The sequence below is a fragment of the Oncorhynchus mykiss genome, chromosome 1 (assembly GCF_013265735.2).
Source record: "Oncorhynchus mykiss isolate Arlee chromosome 1, USDA_OmykA_1.1, whole genome shotgun sequence".
NCBI lineage: Eukaryota > Metazoa > Chordata > Actinopteri > Salmoniformes > Salmonidae > Oncorhynchus > Oncorhynchus mykiss.
In genome coordinates this window covers 1,936,351-1,953,920 of record NC_048565.1, presented here as the reverse complement: position 1 = coordinate 1,953,920, position 17,570 = coordinate 1,936,351, and the positions used below count along the sequence as shown (strand labels likewise).

The 17,570-nt window shown below is 46.5% G+C and overlaps 1 protein-coding gene across 4 annotated transcripts in view; it reads right to left on the bottom strand.

Moving 5' to 3' along the window:
* Positions 1-17,570, bottom strand: part of tmem131 (transmembrane protein 131) — a 108,200-nt gene that overhangs the window by 13,656 nt on the left and 76,974 nt on the right. For all 4 annotated transcript variants that reach the window (XR_005052028.1, XM_036979332.1, XM_036979391.1 and 1 more), the window contains 5 exons: positions 14,988-15,130; positions 12,122-12,308; positions 8,465-8,650; positions 4,615-4,764; positions 4,016-4,455 (listed from right to left, as the gene is read on the bottom strand). Coding sequence is in view for 3 of the 4 variants with exons in the window: in XM_036979332.1 (XP_036835227.1) it covers positions 4,016-4,455; positions 4,615-4,764; positions 8,465-8,650; positions 12,122-12,308; positions 14,988-15,130 (1,106 nt within the window). In the remaining variant the exon portion in view is untranslated. The remainder of the gene's footprint in view (positions 1-4,015; positions 4,456-4,614; positions 4,765-8,464; positions 8,651-12,121; positions 12,309-14,987; positions 15,131-17,570) is intronic.

Sequence of the window (17,570 nt, the reverse complement as noted above, 5' to 3'; positions counted from 1 at the left end):
GTCACAACTACTACAGGACAACACATCTACAGTCACAATTACTACAGGACAACACAACTACAGTCACAGCTACTACAGGACAACACAACTACAGTCACAACTACTACAGGACAACAACTACAGCCACAACTACTACAGGACAACACAACTACAGCCACAACTACTACAGGACAACAACTACAGTCACAACTACTACAGGACAACAACTACAGCCACAACTACTACAGGACAACACAACTACAGTCACAACTACTACAGAACACATCTACAGTCACAACTACTACAGGACAACACAGCTACAGTCACAACTACTACAGGACAACACAACTACAGCCACAACTACTACAGGACAACACAACTACAGTTGCAACTACTACAGGACAACACAACTACTACAGGACAACACAACTACAGCCACAACTACTACAGGACAACACAACTACAGTCACAACTACTACAGGACAACACAAATACAGCCACAACTACTACAGGACAACACAACTACAGTCACAACTACTACAGGACAACACAACTACAGCCACAACTACTACAGGACAACACCACTACAGTCACAACTACTGCAGGACAACACAACTACAGTCACAACTACTGCAGGACAACACAAATACAGTCACAACTACTACAGGACAACACAACTACAGTCACAACTACTACAGGACAACACATCTACAGTCACAATTACTACAGGACAACACCACTACAGTCACAACTACTGCAGGACAACACAACTACAGTCACAACTACTGCAGGACAACACAAATACAGTCACAACTACTACAGGACAACACAACTACAGTCACAACTACTACAGGACAACACATCTACAGTCACAATTACTACAGGACAACACAACTACAGTCACAGCAGCATGTTTGGTTACACAGGGCTTGTGCGTACCTACAGTACCTACAGTACCTACAGTACCTACAGTACCTACAGTGCCTACAGTGGCATCAGGGAGTATTCATACCCCTCCACTTATGACACATTTTGTTGTGTTACTGCCTGAATTCAAAATGGATTAAATGTTTTTTCACACAATACCCCACAATGACAGAAATATCTCATTTATACCGATCAAAAATATAAACACAACATGTTGTGTTGGTCCCATGTTTCATGAGCTGAAAAATAAAAAACCCGATATATATTAAAAAATAAGATATTTTCCATACACACAAAAAAAGCTTATTTCTCTCAAATGTTGAGCACAAATTTGGTTACATCCTTATTAGTGAACATTTTTCCTTTGCCAAGATAATTGATCCACCTGACAGGCCACACATATAAAGAAGCTGATTAAACAGCATGATCATTGCACAGGTGCACCTTGTGCTGGGGACAATAAAAGGCGCAGTTTAGTCCCACAACACAAGGCCACTGATGTCTCAAGTTTTGACAGAGCGTGCAATTGGCATGTTGACTGCAGGAAGTTCCACCAGAGCTGTTTCCAGAGAATTTAATGTTCATTTCTCTACCATAAGCCACCTACATTTTTGAGAATTTGGCAGTACGTCCACATGGCCTCACAACCGCAGACCATGTGTAACCACGCAAGCCCAGGACCTCCACATCTGGCTTCTTCACCTGCGGGATCGTCTGAGGGGGGGGGGGGAGAGGTGCCGAGGAGTATTTGTCTCTAATAAAGCCCTTTGTGGGGGAAAACTAACTCTGATTGGCTGGGCCTGGCTCCTCAGTGGCTCTTCCAGGCCCACCCATGGCTGCAACCCTGCTCAGTCATGTGAAATCCATCGATGAGGGCCTAATGAAATTATTTAAATTGAGTGAGTAAAATATTTGAAATTGTTGCATGTTGCGTTTATATTTCTGTTCAGTATACAGTAGTCACACCCAAGTCAATACTTGGGCAGTAATTACTTTCTGGGTGAGTCTCTAAGATCTTTACACACCTGGATTGTGCAACATTTGCCCATTATTCATCAAGCTCTGTCGAATTGGTTGTTGATCATTGCTAGACAACCATTTTCAGGTTGTGCCATAGATTTTCAAGTAGGTTTAAGTCAAAACACGGACACTCAGGAACATCAACTGTCTTATTGGTAAGCAACTCCAGTGTAGATTTGGCCTTGTGTTCTACGTTATTGTCGTGTTGAAAGGTGAATTAATCTCCCAGTGTCTAATGGAAAGCAGACTGAACCAGGTTTTCCTCTAGGATTTTGCCTTTGCTTAGCCCCATTCCTTTCCTTTTTTTATCCAGAACAAACAGTTCATTGGTTTAACAATTTTTTTTGCAGTATTACTTTAGTGCCTTGTTGCAAACAGATTGCCCAGCAACAGCCCCAAAACATCACTGCTCTAGAGGAGATCTGCATGGAGGAATAGGCCAAAATACCAGCAACAGTGTGTGAAAACCTTGTGAAGACTTACAGAAAATGTTTGACCTCTGTCATTGCCAACAAAGGGTATATAACAAAGTATTTGGATAAACTTTTATTATTGACCAAATACTTATTTTCCACTATAATTTGCAAATAAATTCATTAAAAATCCTACAATGTGATTTTCTGGATTTTTTTTTCTCATTTTGTCTGTCATCGTTGAAGTGTACCTACGATGAAAATTACAGGCCTCTCTCATCTTTTTAAGTGGGAGAACTTGCACAATTGGTGGCTGACTAAATACTTTTTTGCCCCACTGTATTCCACGTTGGTATTGTGTGCAGGCCAGCAACAACAACAAAAATAATCTACATTTAAAAATTCAGACTGTAACAACAAACTGTGGAAAAAGTCAAAGGGTGTGAATACTTTAAGGCACCAGGTGTAGAACCAAGACACTGTCTATTACTCTGGTCAGCCCCATCCATCATGGGTATAGAACCAAGACACTGTGTCTATTACTCTGGTCAGCCCCTTCCATCATGGCTATAGAACCAAGACACTGTGTCTATTACTCTGGTCAGCCCCATCCATCATGGGTATAGAACCAAGACACTGTGTCTATTACTCTGGTCAGCCCCATCCATCATGGGTATAGAACCAAGACACTGTGTCTATTACTCTGGTCAGCCCCATCCATCATGGGTATAGAACCAAGAAACTGTGTCTATTACTCTGGTCAGCCCCATCCATCATAGATATAGAACCAATACACTGTGTCTATTACTCTGGTCAACCCCATCCATCATGGGTATAGAACCAATACACTGTGTCTATTACTCTGGTCAACCCCATCCATCACGGGTATAGAACCAAGACACTGTGTCTATTACTCTGGTCAGCCCCATCCATCATGGGTATAGAACCAAGACACTGTGTCTATTACTCTGGTCAGCCCCATCCATCATGGGTATAGAACCAAGACACTGTGTCTATTACTCTGGTCAGCCCCATCCATCATGGGTATAGAACCAAGACACTGTGTCTATTACTCTGGTCAGCCCCATCCATCATGGGTATAGAACCAAGACACTGTGTCTATTACTCTGGTCAGCCCCATGCATCATGGATATAGAACCAAGACACTGTGTCTATTACTCTGGTCAACCCCATCCATCATGGGTATAGAACCAGGACACTGTGTCTATTACTCTGGTCAGCCCCATCCATCATGGGTATATAGTTAGTGTGAAATAAAATGCTACCATTGTTCTGTGTAGAGTAATGGTAGCGTTGTTCTGTGTAGAGTAATGCTACCGTTGTTCTGTGTAGAGTAATGGTATCGTTTTTCTGTGTAGAGTAATGCTACCGTTGTTCTGTGTAGAGTAATGGTACCGTTTTTCTGTGTAGTGTAATGGTACCGTTGTTCTGTGTAGAGTAATGGTACCATTGTTCTGTGTAGAGTAATGGTATCGTTGTTCTGTGTAGAGTAATGGTACCGTTGTTCTGTGTAGAGTAATGGTACCGTTTTTCTGTGTAGATTAATGGTAGCGTTGTTCTGTGTAGAGTAATGCTACCGTTGTTCTGTGTAGAGTAATGCTACCGTTGTTCTGTGTAGAGTAATGGTACCGTTGTTCTGTGTAGAGTAATGGTACCATTGTTCTGTGTAGGCAGAGAAACGTTGTGTTCCTGTAGAGGTGGTGATTCAGGTCTGTTCAGGTCGTTATCCATGGCCCCCAGGAGGCTGGCGTAGTCTGGGTCCTCTCCCCCAGAACAGCACCTTCTGTGGGGCAGAGACGACCCTGACCCAGGGCCCCCGTTCTGGAGGTCCAGGAGTCCTCCACCCTGCTGCCTCTTGGAGCTCCGCGCCTTCCGATTGGTCAGCTGACAGGAAACCGGGGCGCCATTGGCTAGCTGGGAGGAAGAGAAGGTGGAGGAGGCTTGCATAGTTGATCGATCAAAGTCCATCCTGGCTCTCTGTCCATCAAGGTCCATGGAGGCTCTGCTGTTTCGGCTCCCGACCCGGGACACCTCGCTACCAGAACCATACATCCCCCTGGTCGGGTTCTGGTGGGCGTCGCTGAAATCATTCAAGCTAAAAGGACAAAGAATAGTGGGGAGGTTACACGTTTAGAAGTAACAGGTCTCTCCACAAGAGGACCATTATATACCTCCATACGGGTGGGCCATCTGTGATGCAAGACACTTTAATGACAAACACATCTATCTTTTACAAAGAGGAAGTCGGACTTACTTAGCATCACTTGAAATGCGTACTATTTCCCTGAGATCGAAGGGTCTGCCCGTCTCCATGGGAGAGTCCAGAGACAGATGTCTCTTAAAGGGCTCCCAGATCCCCTGGGCTTCCAGGTAGGCTATAGCAATCACCAGCAGGAACATGGAGCTATGGAGGAGAAGAGCCAGGTTAACAAGGTGCTACAGAACAGAGAGAAGAGCCATGTTAACAGGGAGCTACAGAACAGAGAGAAGAGCCATGTTAACAGGGAGCTACAGAACAGAGAGAAGAGCCATGTTAACAGGGAGCTACAGAACAGAGAAAAGAGCCATGTTAACAGGGAGCTACAGAACAGAGAGAAGGGCCAGGTTAACAGGGAGCTACAGAACAGAGAGAAGAGCCAGGTTAACAGGGAGCTACAGAACAGAGAGAAGAGCCATGTTAACAGGGAGCTACAGAACAGAGAGAAGAGCCGTGTTTAACAGGGAGCTACAGAACAGAGAGAAGAGCCAGGTTAACAGGGAGCTACAGAACAGAGAGAAGAGCCATGTTAACAGGGAGCTACAGAACAGAGAGAAGAGCCATGTTAACAGGGAGCTACAGAACAGAGAGAATAGTCATGTTAACAGGAAGCTACAGAACAGAGAGAATAGTCATGTTAACAGGGAGCTACAGAACAGAGAGAAGAGCCATGTTAACAGGGAGCTACAGAACAGAGAAAAGAGCCATGTTAACAGGGAGCTACAGAACAGAGAGAATAGTTTATTACCACATCACTTAACTTCCTGCCTAGCAACAAAGATGTAGTGTTTGGAGAAAAGGAGGAGACTCCACCTAAAGGGGGCGTCCTGGTGGAAACATGTCTTTTCAGCTGTTTAGGTGAATAAACTTGGTTTGTCCGTTAGATTCTAAATAAATAAGTAAAACTAACAGTACTTTGTTGAAGCACCTTGGGCAGCGATTACAGCCTTGAGTCTTCTTGGGTATGACGCTACAAGCTTGGCACACCTGTATTTGGGGAGTTTCTCCCATTCTTCTCTGCATATATTCTCAAGCTCTGTCAGGTTGGATGGGGAGCATTGCTGCACAGCTATTTTCAGGTCTCTCCAGAGATGTTTGATCAGATTCAAGTCCGGTCTCTGACTGGGCCACTCAAAGACATTCAGAGACTTGTCCCGAAGCCACTCCTGCGTTGTCATGGCTGTGTGCTTAGGGTCGTTGTCCTGTTGGAAGGTGAACCTTTGCCCCAGTCTGAGGTCCTGAGTGCTCTGGAGCAGGTTTTCATCAAGGATCTCTGTACTTTGCTCCATTCATCTTTACCTCAAACCTGACTAGTCTCCTAGTTCCTGCCTCTGAAAAACATCCCCACAGCATGATGCTGCCACCACCATGCTTCACCTTAGGGGTGGTGCCAAGTTTCCTCCAGACACTTGGCATTCAGGGCCGAGTTCAATCTTGGTTTCACCAGACCAGAAAATCTTGTTTCTCATAATCTGAGAGTCCTTTAGGTGCCTCCAAGTGGGCTGTCATGTGCCTTTTAAAACTTATTTGGGCTACTATTAGGGTGTATTCGTCTGTTTTGACAGACTTTGAACCAGTGGATTACTGAACAAAACGCGCCAACAAAACAGAGTTTTTGGGATATAAAGAGGGACTTTATCGAACAAAAGAACCATTTGTTATGTAGCTGGGACCCTTGTGATTGCAACCAGATGAAGATCTTCAAAGGTAAGCAATTTATTTTATTGCCATTTCTGACCTCTGCTTGGTTGGAAAATGTTTTTATGCTTTTGTTTGCGGGGCGCTGTCCTCAGATAATAGCATGTTATGCTTTTGCCATAAAGCCTTTTTGAAATCTGACAAAGCGGCTGGATTAACTTCTTTGGGACTGGGGGGCAGTATTGAGTAGCTTGGATGAATAAGGTGCCCAGAGTAAACTGCCTGCTACTCAGGCCCAGTTGCTAATATTATTATATTATATTATTAGTACATTTGGATAGAAAACACTCCGAAGTTTCTAAAACTGTTTGAATTATGTCTGTGAGTATAACAGAACTCATATGGCAGGGAAAAACCTGAGAAAAAAATCCAACCAGGAAGTGGGAAATCTAAAGTTTGTAGTTTTTCAACTCATGCCCTATCGAAGATACAGTGGGATATTGGTCATATTGCACTTCTTAAGGCTTCCACTAGACATCAACAGTCTTTAGAATCTTGTTTGATGCTTCTACTGTAGAGTGGGGGCTCATAAGGGCTCTTTGAGTCAGAAGTCTGGCAGAGTGCCATGAGCTCGTGACGCGCATTCATGTGAAAGTTAGCTCGCGTTCCATTGCTTTTCGACAAAGGAATTCTCCGGTTGGAACATTATTGAAGATTTATGATAAAAACATCCTAAAGATTGATTCTAGACTTCGTTTGACATGTTTCAACAATGAGGCATTTGGACATAAATTAGGGACTTTATCGAAACAAATCAAACATTTATTGTGGAACTGGGATTCCTGGGAGTGCATTCTGATGAAGATCACCAAAGGTAAGTGAATATGTGTAATGCTATTTCTGACTTCTGTTGACTCCACAACATGGCGGATATATGTTTGTCTGTTTTATTGTCTGAGCGCTGTACTCAGATTATTGCATGGTGTGCTTTTTCAGTAAAGTATTTTTGAAATCTGACACAGCAGTTGCATTAAGGAGAAGTGGATCTAAAATTCCATGCATAACACTTGTATTTTCATCAACATTTATGATGAGTATTTATGTATATTGATGTGGCTCTCTGCAAAATCACCAGATGTTTTTGGAACTACTGAACATAACGCGCCAATGTATACTGAGATTTCTTTATATAAATATTAACTTTATCAAACAAAACATACATGGCCACTCTACCATAAAGGCCTGATTGGTGGAGGGCTGCATAGATGGTTGTCTCCACAGAGGAACTCTGGAGCTCTGTCAGAGTGACCATGGGGTTCTTGGTCACCTCCCTGACCAAGGCCCTTCTCCCCCAATTGCTCAGTTTGGCTGGGCGGCCAGCTCTAGGGAGAGTCTTGGTGGTTCCAAACTTCTTCCATTTAAGAATGATGGAAGCCACTGTGTTCTTGGGGACCTTCAATCTGCAGACATATATTGTGCCTCGACACGATCCTGTATCGGAGCGCTACGGATAACTCGACCTCATGCCTTTCTAAATCATGTCCAATCAATTGAATTTACCACAGGTGGACTCCAATCAAGTTGTAGAAACATCCCAAGGAAGATCAATGGAAACAGGTTGCACCTGAGCTCAATTTAGTGTCACATAGCAAAGGGTCTGTAAATAATTAGCGTCAGCTACGCTCCACAACCAGCATTTCAAGGCTGCAGTGCCATGCCCGCAGCTATAACCCAGATTGCAGTTCCTATGGCTTCCACTAGATGTCAACAGTCTTTAGACATGGTTTCAGGCTCCCCCTCATTAGGTTGCAACACACATGGGGCCTCATTTATAACCATAAGGTTCTGTTTTAGTCAGCACAGGTGAAGCTACTGGCCGGATGCCGGAGGCTGAGCTCACCGGACATTTGGTGGAATCTCACGAACATTGTCTTACGAAAAAAAAACGAAAAGCAGGAAAGGACAGAATCGCCTTGTAAGCTGGATAGCAGCCCAGCTATTTAATCTTCTAGGTTAAGTTCAGCCTAAGTTAAGTTCATCTTCTGTGTGTTGAACCTTATGTTCCAGCCTAGCCTGGTTTAAGCCTCTGTGTGTTGAACCTCATGTTCCAGCCTAGCCTGGTTTAAGCCTCTGTTTGTTGAACCTTTGTTACTGTTTCTCATCATTGCCATCCTGCTAGACACGCCTAGCGAGTCGTTACATAGTATACCTCATGACGAGGGAGACGATGACGTATAGCTCCAGCTCCCAGGAGGGTCTGGGGAGGGTCTCTGTGCAGGAGGCCAGCATGTGAAAAGGTAGAGAGGCGTTCAGGACAAACACAAACTCTGACCCTCCCTCCGTCACTAGCTTCAGCTCCCGGATCACTCTGGATGACGTGAAGTCCGGTGTAAACCTGGGATAGAGACAGACAGGAAAGGAGATGCAGTCAGCCAGTGAATAGGGGCTACCTGCTACAGACATACATACATACAGGTTACGTGTGTTAAAACCTGCCACAGTCTCTAAACACACAGTACACAGGCTTCTCGTCTTCTCGTTTCTGTGCAACCCTTTTTCCTGTGCAGGTTAACCCTAACCCTTTTTCCTGTGCAGGTTAACCCTAACCTAACCCTTTTTCCTGTGCAGGTTAACTCTAACCTAACCCTTTTTCCTGTGCAAGTTAACCCTAACCTAACCCTTTTTCCTGTGCAGGTTAACCCTAACCCTTGTTCCTGTGCAGGTTAACCCTAACCCTTGTTCCTGTGCAGGTTAACCCTAACCCTTGTTCCTGTGCAGGTTGACTCTAACCATTTTTCCTGTGCAGGTTAACTCTAACCCTTGTTCCTGTGCAGGTTAACCCTAACCCTTGTTCCTGTGCAGGTTGACTCTAACCATTTTTCCTGTGCAGGTTAACTCTAACCCTTGTTCCTGTGCAGGTTAACCCTAACCCTTTTTCCTGTGCAGGTTAACCCTAACCCTTTTTCCTGTGCAGGTTAACCCTAACCCTTTTTCCTGTGCAGGTTAACTCTAACCCTTGTTCATGTGCAGGTTAACCCTAACCCTTCTTCCTGTGCAGGTTAACCCTAACCCTTTTTCCTGTGCAGGTTAACCCTAACCCTTTTTCCTGTGCAGGTTAACCCTAACCTAACCCTTTTCCTGTGCAGGTTAACTCTAACCCTTGTTCCTGTGCAGGTTAACCCTAACCCTTTTTCCTGTGCAGGTTAACCCTAACCTAACCCTTTTTCCTGTGCAGGTTAACCCTAACCCTTTTTCCTGTGCAGGTTAACCCTAACCCTTTTTCCTGTGCAGGTTAACCCTAACCCTTTTTCCTGTGCAGGTTAACTCTAACCCTTGTTCATGTGCAGGTTAACCCTAACCCTTCTTCCTGTGCAGGTTAACCCTAACCCTTTTTCCTGTGCAGGTTAACCCTAACCCTTTTTCCTGTGCAGGTTAACCCTAACCTAACCCTTTTCCTGTGCAGGTTAACTCTAACCCTTGTTCCTGTGCAGGTTAACCCTAACCCTTTTTCCTGTGCAGGTTAACCCTAACCTAACCCTTTTTCCTGTGCAGGTTAACCCTAACCCTTTTTCCTGTGCAGGTTAACCCTAACCTAACCCTTTTTCCTGTGCAGGTTAACCCTAACCTAACCATTTTCTTGTGCAGGTTAACTCTAACCTAACCCTTTTCCTGTGCAGGTTAACCCTAACCCTTTTTCCTGTGCAGGTTAACCCTAACCTAACCATTTTCCTGTGCAGGTTAACTCTAACCCTTGTTCCTGTGCAGGTTAACTCTAACCCTTGTTCCTGTGCAGGTTAACTCTAACCCTTTTTCCTGTGCAGGTTAACCCTAACCTAACCCTTTTTCCTGTGCAGGTTAACCCTAACCCTTGTTCCTGTGCAGGTTAACCCTAACCCTTTTTCCTGTGCAGGTTAACCCTAACCCTTTTTCCTGTGCAGGTTAACCCTAAACCCTTGTTCCTGTGCAGGTTAACCCTAACCTAACCCTTGTTCCTGTGCAGGTTAACCCTAAACCCTTCTTCCTGTGCAGGTTAACCCTAACCCTTTTTCCTGTGCAGGTTAACCCTAAACCCTTCTTCCTGTGCAGGTTAACCCTAAACCCTTCTTCCTGTGCAGGTTAACCCTAAACCCTTCTTCCTGTGCAGGTTAACCCTAAACCCTTGTTCCTGTGCAGGTTAACCCTAACCTAACCCTTGTTCCTGTGCAGGTTAACCCTAACCCTTGTTCCTGTGCAGGTTAACCCTAACCTAACCCTTGTTCCTGTGCAGGTTAACCCTAAACCCTTCTTCCTGTGCAGGTTAACCCTAAACCCTTGTTCCTGTGCAGGTTAACCCTAACCTAACCCTTGTTCCTGTGCAGGTTAACCCTAACCCTTGTTCCTGTGCAGGTTAACCCTAACCCTTTTTCCTGTGCAGGTTAACCCTAAACCCTTTTTCCTGTGCAGGTTAACCCTAACCCTTGTTCCTGTGCAGGTTAACCCTAACCCTTGTTCCTGTGCAGGTTAACCCTAACCTAACCCTTGTTCCTGTGCAGGTTAACCCTAACCCTTGTTCCTGTGCAGGTTAACCCTAACCTAACCCTTGTTCCTGTGCAGGTTAACCCTAACCCTTGTTCCTGTGCAGGTTAACCCTAACCTAACCCTTGTTCCTGTGCAGGTTAAATTACATTTGGTGTGACACTGCAGCACAATAAGATAGAGAATGGCTTGCTGACATCTGTGAACCACAACAAGACTCTCACAATAATTCACGTGCCTAAAATAAGGAAGTACCTAGATAATTTATCAGCAGGGCATTATTGTACAATTGGGTACTTAAGTTAGTTCATCAATGCATCTTAATAGCAGAAACATTTAAAAAGAGTCCCTCTGTGAAATTTACAGCCGTTTATAGCAAACCAACTGAACAGGGTGCAATTGTGTTGTTTGTCAAATGAAGTGGCCAACACAAACACCTCCACATTGTAAAGCTGTTTGTCATGAGCCAGCAGAGTTCATGTTGAGTCTCTTTAGAGGCTAGAGGTGAAGAGGAGCGACAAGCAGCACAGAGGAACAAGGAGCACATTCATCCTCAGTAAGACAGGTAACACACAGCGTGTGGCTGAAGACCCGTGTTAATAGAGCTGTGAGGACGCGAGGAGAGAACACACACGTCTGACTGCTAGCGTTTGCTCAGTGGCTGGTTACAAGGCCTCTAATCATCTTTTGACCCATTTCGGTTCCGCAGACCAGAGCGCCTCTCGGTTCCGCAGACCAGATCGCCTCTCGGTTCCGCAGACCCGAGCGCCTCTCGGTTCCGCAGACCAGAGCGCCTCTCGGTTCTAGAGCGCCTCTCGGTTCCGCAGACCAGAGCGCCTCTCGGTTCCGCAGACCAGAGCGCCTCTCGGTTCCGCAGACCAGAGCGCCTCTCGGTTCCGCAGACCAGAGCGCCTCTCGGTTCTAGAGCGCCTCTCGGTTCCGCAGACCAGAGCGCCTCTCGGTTCTAGAGCGCCTCTCGGTTCAGTAGACTACAGCTCCTCTCGTTCAGTAGACTACAGCTCCTCTCAGTTCAGTAGACTACAGCTCCTCTCAGTTCAGTAGACTACAGCTCCTCTCCTCAGCTATATTTCACATTACAAGACACTGTGATTAAGACACTGTGATTAATGTGATTAATTTGCGTTAGAAGCTATTAAAGCCATTTATTTACAGGAATCCATTTCTGCACCATAGAATGACGGATAAGCCCATCCTGTCGCCACTTGGCCTCTGATGGACACTGTAATGTATCTTATCAGTAAGTGAATGGTGAAAGAGGACTCTATGATATGTGAGTAAACAAAACTACTAAACAGCTGCTGTGATTTTACAAACAATTGGCTGAACTTACAGTATCACTAGGTCTTCAGAAGCGTTTGGTTTAAGTGTAAATTGCTGACAGTTGAGAACTTTGAATCCGTATCCTTGGCAGGGCTGGCCGTTGATCTCTGCAGAGCGGATATACAAGGGGAGTAGACCAGCGTTCTCCACCCTGAAGGTTCTTCTCAGAGTGGACTTGGGCTCTTTGGACTTGATCTCTGCAAAGGAACAGTGACGAGGGGAAAGATGTGTTAAAGAGTAATATTGGTTGAAAATGGAGATTTGATAGTGCATTGGTGAGGCAGGGTTTTGAACATGATTGAAAGCATGATTAGCAGTGGCAGCATTATCATGAAGGGATACTGTGTCTTATCAGTCTGCACCAACTCCAACAGGGAATCGCACTTCCCTAGTTTTAGACTGGGACATAGTGACGAGGCCGTTAACTGGGTAAAGGGTAAGTCACTGGCAATGCTGTCTTTGAGAAGTTAAAGGTAATATACAGAGTCTAGTGAGAGTCTACACGGGACCCTGTACGGCTTCGCACGGGGCCCTGTACGGCTTCGCACGGGGCCCTGTACGGCTTCGCACGGGGCCCTGTACGGCTCCGCACGGGGCCCTGTACGGCTCCGCACGGGGCCCTGTACGGCTCCGCACGGGGCCCTGTACGGCTCCGCACGGGGCCCTGTACGGCTCCGCACGGGGCCCTGAACGGCTCCGCACGGGGCCCTGAACGGCTCCGCACGGGGCCCTGAACGGCTCCGCACGGGGCCCTGTACGGCTCCGCACGGGGCCCTGAACGGCTCCGCACGGGGCCCTGAACGGCTCCGCACGGGGCCCTGAACGGCTCCGCACGGGGCCCTGAACGGCTCCGCACGGGGCCCTGAACGGCTCCGCACGGGGCCCTGAACGGCTCCGCACGGGGCCCTGAACGGCTTCGCAAGGGGGCCCTGTACCGCTTCGCACGGGGCGCTGAACGGCTTTGCACGGGGCCCTGTACGGCTTCGCACGGGGCCCTGAACGGCTTCGCACGGGGCCCTGTAAGAAATCGTAAGAAAAGGTATAGAACATATTCTAAATTAATAACAAATCCAAAACAAAGATCTCTTGATTGTGTATGTCTTCACACCCCCAGAGTTAATACGTGGTAATCTTCACCACCCCCAGAGTTAATACGTGGGGGTCTTCACACCCCCAGAGTTAACACTTGGGTGTCTTCACATCCCCAGAGTTAATACGTGGTAATCTTCACACCCCCAGAGTTAATACGTGATGGTCTTCACACCCCCAGAGTTAATACATGGCAGAAACACCCCCAGAGTTAATACGTGGGGTCTTCACACCCCCAGAGTTAATACATGGCAGAAACACCCCCAGAGTTAATACGTGGTGGTCTTCACACCCCCAGAGTTAATACGTGCAGGTCTTCACACCCCCAGAGTTAATACATGGCAGAAACACCCCCAGAGTTAATACGTGGTGGTCTTCACACCCCCAGAGTTAATACGTGGGGGTCTTCACACCCCCAGAGTTAATACATGGCAGAAACACACCCAGAGTTAATACGCGGCAGAAACACCCCCAGAGTTAATACGTGGTGGTCTTCACACCCCCAGAGTTAATACGTGGTGGTCTTCACACCCCCAGAGTTAATACGTGGGGGTCTTCACACCCCCAGAATTAATACGTGGTAATCTTCACACCCCCAGAGTTAATACGTGATGGTCTTTACACCCCCAGAGTTAATACGTGATGGTCTTCACACCCCCAGAGTTAATACATGGCAGAAACACCCCCAGAGTTAATACGTGGGGTCTTCACACCCCCAGAGTTAATACATGGCAGAAACACCCCCAGAGTTAATACGCGGCAGAAACACCCCCAGAGTTAATACGTGGTGGTCTTCACACCCCAGAGTTAATACGTGGTGGTCTTCACACCCCCAGAGTTAATACGTGGTGGTCTTCACACCCCCAGAGTTAATACGTGGGGGTCTTCACACCCCCAGAGTTAATACATGGCAGAAACACCCCCAGAGTTAATACGTGGCAGAAACACCCCCAGAGTTAATACGTGGTGGTCTTCACATCCCCAGAGTTAATACGTGGGGGTCTTCACACCCCCAGAGTTAATACGTGGGGGTCTTCACACACCCAGAGTTAATTTTGAAAAAGATTCTACCAACTCTGCACAACTCTTAAGGTAAAAACATATCCATTGTTTTTGTCAAAATTGCTCAAGTTCAGTAAATGCGGTTGGGAATCATTGAAGGACTGTAATATCCAAAACTTCTTAGATTTTTCAAGCATATTTAAAGTGTACCCCTCGGGAACACTTTAACAGCTATTGGAAAGCCATTCTGGTGAGTATTTGTCCCAATGAAAAATAAAACTATCCCAGGATTAGGTATTCAGAAGACCGAGGCCGGTTTTCCTCTATTTCTGTTACTTGGGCTTTGCTCCTTTCATATTTCTTTTGATCCTGATAAACTCACCAGTCCCTGCCAGTGATAAGAATACCCATAACATGATGCTGCCACCACGATACTTGAATAAAGATATCAACTAATAGCAGGAACCTTCTCAGACACAGAGAACTAATACTATATAGTCGTTGTTGGTGTGGGGACTTCTTTGGAGTTAAAAAAGTTAACTACAAATAAGAAGTTAAAAACTATATTTAATGAATATTTAATGAATTCTATAAATAAATAAAAACGTGCAATTTGGGTGCAATCAATAAGCTTAATTTCTCAGAGATCAAATTATAATTCAACAAAACAATGCAGCAGGAATGTTAATCTGATTTTAAGAACAAAGTATTTCAGCCCAATCTGAACGGTGGGTGTCATGGCCCCTGAAAGGACATGGAACGACCCACTGGGCCCTGTAACTCACTCTCTGTGCAGTCCTTCAGCAACGCCTCCGTCATTTGGAAGCGAAGGGAGCTGTCTGGTCCAGGGAGTTTCCCAGCTACCTGCAGGCTCCCCGTGGTTCCCTGGCCACGAACCACGATCACATCTATCACAGTCAGGTTGTTCCTGTAATACAAGACAACACAGTGGGTCAGCTTATTCCTAAAACACAACTAGGAACAACACACTCAGAGTACAGCTAGCTACGGTGCCATGGCTCTAAGACGGCCAAACTAGTCTTGACATCAAAAAGTACAATTAATTTCCAACAGTAGACGGGGGGGGGGGGGGGGTAATACTCTGAATATGACACAGTGTAGGGATGGGGGGGGGGGGTAATACTCTGAATATGACACAGTGTAGGGATGGGGGGGGTCACTCTGAATATGACACAGTGTAGGGATGGGGGGGGGGGGGGGGGGGTAATACTCTGAATATGACACAGTGTAGGGATGGGGGGGTAATACTCTGAATATGACACAGTGTAGGGATGGGGGGGGGTCACTCTGAATATGACACAGTGTAGGGATGGGGGGGGGGGTCACTCTGAATATGACACAGTGTAGGGATGGGGGGGTCACTCTGAATATGACACAGTGTAGGGATGGGGGGGGGTAATACTCTGAATATGACACAGTGTAGGAAAGGGGGGCTTCACTCTGAATGCGACACAGTGTAGGGATGGGGGGGGGGTAATACTCTGAATATGACACAGTGTAGGGATGGGGGGTCACTCTGAATATGACACAGTGTAGGGATGGGGGGGGGGGGTAATACTCTGAATATGACAGTGTAGGGGGGGGGGGTAATACTCTGAATATGACAGTGTAGGGATGGGGGGGGGTAATACTCTGAATATGACACATAGTAGGGGGGGTAATACTCTGAATATGACACAGTGTAGGGGGGGGGGTAATACTCTGAATATGACAAAGTGTAGGGATGGGGGGGGGTAATACTCTGAATATGACACAGTGTAGGGATGGGGGGGTCACTCTGAATATGACACAGTGTAGGGATGGGGGGGGTCACTCTGAATATGACACAGTGTAGGGATGGGGGGGCACTCTGAATATGACACAGTGTAGGGATGGGGGGGTCACTCTGAATATGACACAGTGTAGGGATGGGGGGGGGTAATACTCTGAATATGACACAGTGTAGGAAAGGGGGGCTTCACTCTGAATGCGACACAGTGTAGGGATGGGGGGGGGGTAATACTCTGAATATGACACAGTGTAGGGATGGGGGGTCACTCTGAATATGACACAGTGTAGGGATGGGGGGGGGGGGTAATACTCTGAATATGACAGTGTAGGGGGGGGGGGGTAATACTCTGAATATGACAGTGTAGGGATGGGGGGGGTAATACTCTGAATATGACACATAGTAGGGGGGGTAATACTCTGAACATGACACAGTGTAGGGATGGGGGGGTAATACTCTGAATATGACACAGTGTAGGGATGGGGGGGGGTAATACTCTGAATATGACACAGTGTAGGGATGGGGGGGTAATACTCTGAATATGACACAGTGTAGGGGGGGGGTAATACTCTGAATATGACACAGTGTGGGGGGGGGGGTAATACTCTGAATATGACACAGTGTAGGGATGGGGGGGTAATACTCTGAATATGACACAGTGTAGGGATGGGGGGGTAATACTCTGAATATGACACAGTGTAGGGATGGGGGGGGGGGGGGGTAATACTCTGAATATGACACAGTGTAGGGATGGGGGGGGTAATACTCTGAATATGACACAGTGTAGGGGGGGGGGTAATACTCTGAATATGACACAGTGTAGGGATGGGGGGGGTAATACTCTGAATATGACACAGTGTAGGGATGGGGGGGGGTAATACTCTGAATATGACACAGTGTAGGGATGGGGGGGTAATACTCTGAATATGACACAGTGTAGGGATGGGGGGGGTAATACTCTGAATATGACACAGTGTGGGGGGGGGGGGGGGGTAATACTCTGAATATGACACAGTGTAGGGGGGGGGGGTAATACTCTGAATATGACAGTGTAGGGATGGGGGGGGTAATACTCTGAATATGACACAGTGTAGGGATGGGGGGGGGTAATACTCTGAATATGACACAGTGTAGGGATGGGGGGGTAATACTCTGAATATGACACAGTGTAGGGATGGGGGGGTAATACTCTGAATATGACACAGTGTAGGGATGGGGGGGGTAATACTCTGAATATGACACAGTGTAGGGATGGGGGGGTAATACTCTGAATATGACACAGTGTAGGGGGGGGGTAATACTCTGAATATGACAGTGTAGGGATGGGGGGGGGTAATACTCTGAATATGACACAGTGTAGGGATGGGGGGGGGGTAATACTCTGAATATGACACAGTGTAGGGATGGGGGGGTAATACTCTGAATATGACACAGTGTAGGGGGGGGGTAATACTCTGAATATGACAGTGTAGGGATGGGGGGGGTAATACTCTGAATATGACACAGTGTAGAGATGGGGGGGTAATACTCTGAATATGACACAGTGTAGGGATGGGGGGGGGTAATACTCTGAATATGA